At 41.4% G+C, this 9,276-nt stretch overlaps 2 protein-coding genes across 2 annotated transcripts in view; both read right to left on the bottom strand.

The window, feature by feature from the left end:
- Positions 1–9,276, bottom strand: part of NSUN7 (NOP2/Sun RNA methyltransferase family member 7) — a 43,414-nt gene that overhangs the window by 10,641 nt on the left and 23,497 nt on the right. The window contains exons 7-9 of the mRNA XM_049790209.1: positions 7,909–8,052; positions 3,838–3,939; positions 404–521 (exon numbers count right to left, since the gene is read on the bottom strand). Of these exons, the coding sequence (XP_049646166.1) occupies positions 404–521; positions 3,838–3,939; positions 7,909–8,052 (364 nt within the window). The remainder of the gene's footprint in view (positions 1–403; positions 522–3,837; positions 3,940–7,908; positions 8,053–9,276) is intronic.
- On the bottom strand, positions 2,572–3,184 carry LOC126032490 (40S ribosomal protein S9-like). The gene is given in 2 exon segments (XM_049790182.1): positions 2,572–2,642; positions 2,645–3,184. Coding segments are annotated over 2 exon segments (573 nt in total). The 5' UTR covers positions 3,147–3,184.

Raw genomic sequence — 9,276 nt, 5'->3', positions numbered from 1 at the left:
GCTTGGTGTTTATGAGATACTGGCAAGAGCTCAACCATTGAGCGACATTCCAGCTTTTCTACTTTCTAACATAATTTTGTATATTTTATATACTTAATTTTTCTTCTACTTGTGAATATCTGTTTCTATAACTTGAGCTCTATAAAACTTGAATCCAGTTTTTTTCAGAAAGGAATCGAATCAAAGCCAAATGTCTCCCACTTTCCTCACAATAACATCAGGCAGGAAGACTCCTTTGGTCACCATAAGGTTTCTCTAGAAGTCTCAAGATGGTAGGCTATCTGGTGATACTAAAACATCTCACAGAAAGGAAGAGGAATGTCTTTATTCATTCACCTTACAGTACTAGGATTTTCTCATGTTCAGTGTTTGCGTGACCTTGAGGAACCCTTCTGTTCCTTACCTGTAAGGCTGGCCTTTAATCCCAACATCTTGCAGTTCCAGAGCTTTCTTAACCACAGCTTCATTTTCTTCTGGATAAACTGAGCATGTGCAGTAGATAATTGCTTGTGCTTTAGCAACTGTATTTAGAAGAAGAGGCAATTACTCTAATGCCTCCATTAATATTCCTAAACAAATTTGTTAAGTTTCCAAATGATTATTTGATTAGTCAATACTGTGCAATTTCAAGGAGTGGGGTGGCCACAAACACCTGTCTGGCTTTCTGGTAAAGCACACATCTGTAAGGTGGGTGAATGGCCAGTCAGAAAAACAGTTCTATAAGGATGGAATGAACAAGGAAAATCCAACCAAGGGCAGAGCAGGTAGGGCATTTCCCTTGCACTCAGGCTACCCGGTTGGATCCCTGTCATCCCATATAGTCCCCTGAGTACCACCAGGTGTAATTTCTGAGTGCAGAGCCAGGAGTAACCCTCTGCACTGCTGAATGTGGTCCAAAAAAAAGTATAAAAGCAAAATTCAACCAATATAAACAAATAATCTCAAACACAAATCAATACTGCAGATACCATGAGCTCACTAGTCCCCATGTCTCTTCTACCAGCAAGTAATGGGCTGAAAGTGACAGCCAGAGGTGGACTGAAATTCTATTGCTGACTGCTCTGTGGACCTGGGGAACTTCCTTAAGCATTCTAATTTTTCCCTTGTAAAATGATGTGGGGCCACCACCCATAGCTCAGTCATTCACAATTAGAGAGCACCGACTCCACACCTAGACACACAAAGGCAAAAGTCCCTCACCCTAGTGAACTTCTTTATCTGTTTTACTGATGTGCTATGACAGAAACAGGAAAGATCTAGATGATAAATGCTATAGAAAAAGCAAGAGATCAAGATAATTAATTTTAGGAGACAAGACTAATTTCAAACAGAAAAGCATACCCAAAATTTAACCTCCTAATCTTTCAAATCGTTGAGAACAATGATCACATACATTTGATCATGCCTAAACTAACATTCATTAGTTGTAGCAACTGAAAGGGCAGAGATCTTCTGTGTTTTGAACTTTGCCTCATTTTCCCCTCATCATAGCCTTTGTAAGTCAAGACTACTTGCTCCATATCCCTCACATCGAGCTTAATGCCTGATGCAGAGTAGTCCTTTAATAAACAGGCAGAGAACTAGTAAGAGCTTAGTAAATCTACCAGACACATCTAAATCTCCACATCAATTATAGAACAGTTTCTAATATTCCAAATGTCACTAATTCTAAATGAGATTGAAGCAATTAACATGAATACTTAAAGAGTTTTATTATCCACACTTCAAATCAAGAAATCCTTTTTTTTTTTTTTTTAGTTTTTGGGTCACACCCGGCATCGCTCATGGGTTACTCCTGGCTCTATGCTCAGAAATGGCTCCTGGCAGGCTTGGGGGACCATATGGGGCACCGGGATTCAAACCGATAACCTTCTGCATGAAAGGCAAACACCTTACCCTCCATGCTATCTCTCCGGCCCCCAAATCAAGAAATCTAAGCTTTATCTGTGAATGCATTTTTCTATTTTGTATTAGCACTAAGAGAATTTTTTAAGTGTTTGACTAAAATACGAGCTTCCGTGCAGAAAAATGACAAGATACAATGGAGTCAGAGAGCTATAAAAAAAAAATACTATAGGGGTTAAGGCCCTTATCTTCTGTGTAACCAGCTCCAGTTTAGTACCTGGAACCCACATGATACCCAAATACTACCCAGAGTAAGTCCTGAGCACCAAGAGTATGGCTCCTAAACAAGATAAAATTATTCCAAGATGTCTAAGAGATAATACAATAGTCAGGATACATTGCTAGGCACAGGGGTTGAATTTTCAGAACCATGTGGTCCCCTGAACATTAAGTATCTCCAGGTACAGTCCTAGAGCCCCCCCCCCCAAGCTGCACTTGCATGGCCTAAGTACCACCAGCACCGCAGGTTCTGAGCAGCTGCAAAGGTCCTTGCAATGAACTACTGTACAGGTAGGCAGAGAATCACTAGTGAGATTCTGGACCTCTGGAGCACCACCTACCAGCCATATTACACCAAAACAATTTTTTTTTAAAGTGTTCATCTATTTTATTTTCGGGATGGAAAACTAGACACTCCCCACAGGTCAGGAAGCGGGAGTACGGGGCTTAATCCTCATCGCCAGCTCCAGCCCCTCCCAGGCCCTTCTTGGCATTCTTCCTCTTCACGGGGCCTGGGCTCCACCCCCATACGGGGAACGGAGAGAGAAGTCGATGTGCTTCTGCGAGTCCAGGCGGACAATGAAGGAGGGGATGTTCACCACCTGCTTGCGGACCCTGATGTGGCATTGGCGGATGAGCACGCAAGCATGGTGGATGGACTTGGCCAGGCCCAGCTTGAAGACCTGCGTCTGCAGGCGCTGCTCCAAGAAATCCTTGATCTTGAGGCCCAAAATATAATCCAGCTTCATCTTGCCCTCGTCCAGCACGCCAATGCGGACCAGCCGCCACAGCAGGGCATTGCCTTCGAAGAGTCGCCGTGGGTCCTTCTCATCCAGTGTTAGCAACTCCCGGGCGGCCTTGCGGATCTTGGCCAGCGTGAACTTGACCCTCCAGACCTCATGCTTGTTGCGGAGCCCATATTCGCCGATCAGCTTCAACTCCTGGTCGAGGCGCAACTTCTCAAAGGGCTTCCGCGTGGTCACGTAGGTCTTGCGACAAACCCAGCTCCTGGCCACGGGCATGTTGGCGTCGCGGGTCTAACTGCGCCCCAACATAGCGCTCCGCCAGTGAGAAAGAACACCAAAACAATTTTATCAAGAAGACAAGAGGGGCTGGAGTGGTGGCACAGGTGATAGGACGTTTGCCTTGCATGTGCTAACCTACGATGGACCGCGGTTTGATCCCCCAGAGTCCCATATGGTCCCCCCAAGCCAGGAGCTATTTCTGAGAATACAGCCAGGAGTAACTCCTCAGCGTCATCGGGTGTGACCAAAACAAAACAAAACAAAACAAAACAAAACAAACAAATAAAAAAAGGTAAGAGAGAGAGGTGAGACTGCACAATAAAAAATAACCTAATTATTTAACTTTAGTATTAAACTGCTAACTCTTTAACCTCCGTTAAAAGTAACAGTAAAGAATAAGAGAATGAGATTAAACTATAAAATATATACTTTGGGGTTGGAGACTGGGGTTAAGACTTTGTTTTGAATGTAATTGAATGTATTTCCATTCCCAGTTGGAGAGGACCAAGTAGTCCTCGAACACTACCAGTCATGGCACAAAATAGAAATATTTATATATTTGAAGGCGCTAAGACTATGTTCGGGAAGTCCTTGATGGCTCATACCCCCTTTTACCTGCTTAGAATAGGTGAAGCATTAAAGTAACTGAGATTAACATGTTTTGAAACTGCAGGGATGGCAAACTTACATTTCATGGCATGTGTTAGCTGCTCATACTGTTGTTCGCAGAGAACACGAAGTTTGTCTTCTGATATACCTCCTTGGGAGAGATCTTTAAGTAAATCTGTATCTAAAAGCAAATGTTTTAAAATATATTAGGTATTGTTTTAAAATATATTAGGTATTTTTCAACATTGCTATTATCACACCACATAACTTTTAATAATTCTCCCACTTAATAAGAATTTTGTACAAAGTATTTGTTTAAACCAAACAGTGCCATATAATGCTAAATTAAAGCTTCTTGACTGAAGGTCTAGTTTTATTTCAGTTTCATATATTTTAGTTAAATTTTATTTAGTCTCCATGTTGCTTTCTTCTTTTTTCTCTAAGAAAAGCCATCCAAAGTTAGCCAGATACATCCTTTAGTAAGAGAAAATGCTGTCAGTTAGGGACCTAACTGAGAAGCTAGATTTATCCCCAGGGCAGAAAGAATTCCATCAGAACACTGTTTAAAAGAATATTAACATGCCAAAAGGCATATAGAGGGGCCAGAGTGGTGGCGCAAGTGGTAGGGAGTTTGCCTTGCAAGCACTGACCTAGGACAGACCATGGTTCGATCCCCCCGTGTCCCATATGGTCCCCCAAGCCAGGAGCGATTTCTGAGCACATAGCCAGGAGAAAGCCCTGAGCGTTACCAGGTGTGGCCCAAAAACCAAAAACCAAAAAAAAAAAAAAGAAAAAAGAAAGAAAGAAAGAAAAAAAGTAAAAGAAAAAGCATATATAAAATACACACACACACACACACACACACATATATATATATATATACATACATATCTTCAAAATCTACAGTTCTATGCCAGAGAGGACAGGACAGGTCCAGGTACTTACTTGCCTTGCTTGCTGCCCACCCCAGTTCAATCCCCAGCACTTCATTTGGTTGGTCCCATGAGCACCATCAGGAGTGATCCCTGAGTCAGGAGTTAGTCCTGAACACACAGGTGTAGGTCAAATTCCCCACCACCACCAGAAAAAAAAATCCAAAAGGAAGTCTTTCAAGTAATAGTTAATTAATTTTACTAATTTATAAACTACTAATTTTAATGGACAACATGATAATATTAAGACATAATGATACCAGCACTTTGAATACACTGCTTTATAACACAACTAGATAAAAAATTATGGGAGTCTTTTGAGCCTCAGATGATTTAAAAACATAATGTAATATAATATAATATAAAGTAGGGTGTGAGAGAACTCATTGAGTTCTGAAAGGATTTAATAAACTATGTAAGGGGCCAGAGAGATAGCACAGCAGTTTGCCTTGCATGCAGCTGACCTGGGACGAACCCAAGTTGGATCCCTGGCATCCCATATGGTCCCCCTAACCTGCCAGGAACGATTTCGTTTTTTTTTTAATATAAAATATTTATTTAAGCACCATGATTACAAACATAATTGAAGTTGGGTTTCAGTCATAAACAAAACACCCCCCTTCACCAATGCAACATTCCCACCACCAATGCCCCCTCCCTCCTTCCCAACCCCTACCTGTATTCAAGACAGGCATTTTACTTCCCTCACTCATTAAGATAGTCATGATAGTTGTTAGTGTAGTTATTTCCCTAACTACACTCACTACTCTTTGAGGTGATCTTTCATATTGTGAGCCGGTCCTTCTAGCCCTGATCTCTATTGTCTCTGGGCATTATTACTATAATGTCCTTAATTTTTCTTAAAACCCATAGATGAGTGAGACTATGATTATCTCTCTCCCTCTGACTTATTTCACTCAGCATAATTGATTCCATGTACATCCATGTACAGAAAAATTTCATGACTTCATCTCTCTGGACAGCTGCATAATATTCCATTGCACATATATATATTATGTATATATATTATATATTATATTATAATATCAGTTTCTTTTTGTTTGTTTTTTGTTTTTTTGGTTTTTGGGTCACACCCGGCAGTGCTCAGGGGTTACTCCTGGCTGTCTGCTCAGAAATAGCTCCTGGCAGGCATGGGGGACCATATGGGACACCGGGATTTGAACCAACCACCTTTGGTCCTGGATCGGCTGCTTGCAAGGCAAACGCCGCTGTGCTTTCTCTCCGGGCCCAATATCAGTTTCTTTAGCCATTCATCTGTTGAAGGGCATCTTGGTTGTTTCCAGAGTATGGCTGTTATAAATAGTGCTGCAATGAATATAGGTTTGAGACAGGTATTTTTGAATTTTATTTTTGGGTTCCTAGGATATATCCCTAGGAGTGGTATAGCTGAATAATATGGGAGCTCAATTTCCAGTTTTTTGAGGAATCTCCATATTGTTTTCCATAAAGGCTGGACTAGACAGCATTCTCACCAGCAGTGAATAAGAGTCCTGGAACAATTTCTGAGTGCAGAGGCAGGAGTAACCAATCCCTGAGCACCACCAGGTGGGGCCCCCCTAAAAAACTATACCAGGTAAGGTGCTTAGCTCAGTGCCCTAAGTGCTTCATAAATGTTAGTGTAAAATGATTTTTCAAATGTATTAAATTTAAAATATTCTTCTATTAATATATATGATTACAATGTGTTCCTAGATTAATATACCATTAATATTTAATGAGGTATTTGTAGCTTGAAACTATAGATTGGGGGGTTAAAGAATTCTTGAGTTAAAAGTTGTTTAGGCTATTCTAAATCTGAAAAGCAGCTCTTTCTGGTTTTGTTTCTTCATCTATACAAAAGCCTGCCAACTGGAGCACATGTATTTAAGTTTTATGCCAGAATGGCATGCTGGCCTGTATCTGTTCTGACTTCCCTAAATTAATTCTGCATGTTTAATACCCCCTTGCCTGTATTTATTTATTTATTTATTTATTTATTTATTTATTTATTTTGGTTTGGAGGCCACACATGGCAGTGTCAGGTGTTACTCCTGCTGAGATTGGAAGTGGGAGGACCATGTAAGATGCCGAGGAGCAAACCCAGGTTTTGATCCCATGTTGCCATGCAACATGCAAGGCAAATGCTCTACTGCCCATATTTCACAAGATTGCATAAGAATCAAATGAGACGGGGGTCAGAGAGATAGCATGGAGGTAAGGCGTTTGACTTGCGTGCAGAAGGTCGGTGGTTCGAATCCGGGCATCCCATATGGTCCCCTGAGCCTGCCAGGAACGATTTCTGAGTGTAGAGCTAGGAGTAACCCCTGAGTGATGCCGATGTGGACCTTCCCCCCCCCCCGGAAAAAAAAAAAGAAGAATCAAATGAGACAGTAGGTATACCTTATACACAAATCATTTTCATCTGATGTGTCATTTTATTTACATTTAGTTTGGGACCCCAATTGGAATTCATGTTGGCAGACTACTCCAGGCACAGTGTTTGAAGGGCTACTTGTTGCAGTGTTCAGGGGACCATGAAATGCAGTGGTGGAATCTGAGGGTCACCCCAGTCATCTGAGCAGTCTCGCAGTTCTGAGAGGTCATTTAAATCAGAATAGTCTCACTCATCTATGAGTTCTAAGAAAAATGAAAGACATTTTTGCAATAATTCTCGGAGACAAAAGAGAGAAGAGCTGGAAGGTCCAGCTCATGACATGAAGCGCACCACAAAGAGTGATGAGTGCTGTTAGAGAAATAACTACATTGAGAACTATCCTAACAATGTGAATGAATGAGGGAAATAGAAATCCTGTCTAGAGTACAGGTGGGGATGGGGTGGGGAGGAGGGAGATTTGGGACATTGGTGATGGGAATGTTGCACTAGTGAAGGGGGGTATTCTGTACATGACTGAAACCCAACTACAATCATATTTGTAATCATAATGTTTAAACAAAGATATTAAAATAGAAAATAGGGTCCAGAGAAATAGCATGGAGGTAGGGCGTTTGCCTGACATGCAGAAGGTCGGTGGTTCGAATCCAGCCCATGGAGCCTGCCAGCAGCAATTTCTGAGCATAGAGACAGGAGTAACCCCTGAGTGCTGCTGGGTGTGACCCAAAAACCAAATAAACAAATAAATAAATAAATTTCACTAATTCTAATTTTTAAATTGCTATCCATTGACTGCAACAATTAAGACACTTTTAAGTTAAAGTACCTTCATGCTCACTTAAAATGAATTCTACTGGGTTACTGACACCCAGAACAGAACAACGAGGAAGCAGCAAGATCACTTTCACCTTCTGTAATCTGAAGTCCTTTGATTCAATCTTAAGAAAGGTCTCATGAAGCATTTCAATATCTGGGACAAGAAGCACAGAAAAACCATGTTAAGCATTAACTGAAAGATTAGTGAAATATAGAATTATATTTACTCACTGCTCACTTCTAATCCTCAATCCCACAAGTCATTTTAATGTAGTCAGAAAAAAAAGGGTTGTTCTTCTAACTCCCCAAAATTAATACATGAATTCTCTCTTTTTTTTTTTTTTTTTGGTTTTTGGGCCACACCCTGTGACGCTCAGGGGTTACTCCTGGCTATGCGCTCACAAGTTGCTCCTGGCTTCTTGGGGGACCATATGGGACGCCGGGGGATCAAACCGCGGTCCGTCCTAGGCTAGCGCAGGCAAGGCAGGCACCTTACCTCCAGCGCCACCGCCCGGCCCCATGAATTCTCTTAATGGAGTAATTTTGTTTTAAAAAATGTTTGAAATAATAATTTTGTTATATCTAATATATAACATGGTTAAATAATATTAAAGTTCTTGGCACTAATTTATAAAGTTATTGTACTCACTGTAACCCCACCCCGGATTTACGTATAACTTTACCTGCAAGACCCTCCCATTACTGGGGAGGGGTCTTGGGGAGATTATAAAAGGTTTTGCCTAAGGGGCCAAAGGGGATTTTGCCTGGATGGAGAATGGAGGAGGAAGCTAGAGAAGGAGATGGCTAAGGGACAATTTAGAATGCCTGCATTCTGAATAAGGATCCAGCGTAAATGGTTAAGATAGACCACACATGTGGTGGATAGGGCATGAATAAAGCTGATATTTCCTGAAGCCTGTTTGTGAGTGGATTTTTTCCTCGCCTCCACCCCAACAGCTGAAGGGGGTTGCAGAGCCACGTGGTCCCGGGCTGGAGAAGAAAGGCTTCCGTGCATCCCATCATCACCCACCGCCATCCAAGCCCATCCAAAGGGCTTTGATGCTACATTCACCACCAACAAAGTGCCCAAGACACTTTACCACTCTAAACCAAAGGTTTATCATTGCTTGATATTATCTATTGCCTTGTTTTGCTCTGTACCACTGATGAATGAGATCAGTTGGTATTTGTTCTTCTCTTTCTGGCTTATTTTGCTTAACATGACACCCTTCTGTTCCATCACATTGCAGCACACCACTTGAATTCATCTTGTTTACAGCTACATAATATTCCATTGTTATATATACTATAACTCTTTTATCCATTTACCTGTTGTTGGATATCTGGGTTGCTTTCATATTCCAGCAGTAGCATTTAT

Source organism: Suncus etruscus, chromosome 16, assembly GCF_024139225.1.
Source record: "Suncus etruscus isolate mSunEtr1 chromosome 16, mSunEtr1.pri.cur, whole genome shotgun sequence".
NCBI classification, from domain to species: domain Eukaryota; kingdom Metazoa; phylum Chordata; class Mammalia; order Eulipotyphla; family Soricidae; genus Suncus; species Suncus etruscus.
The sequence above is the reverse complement of the archived record's forward strand: the minus strand, read 5'-3'. Positions and strand labels throughout refer to the sequence as shown.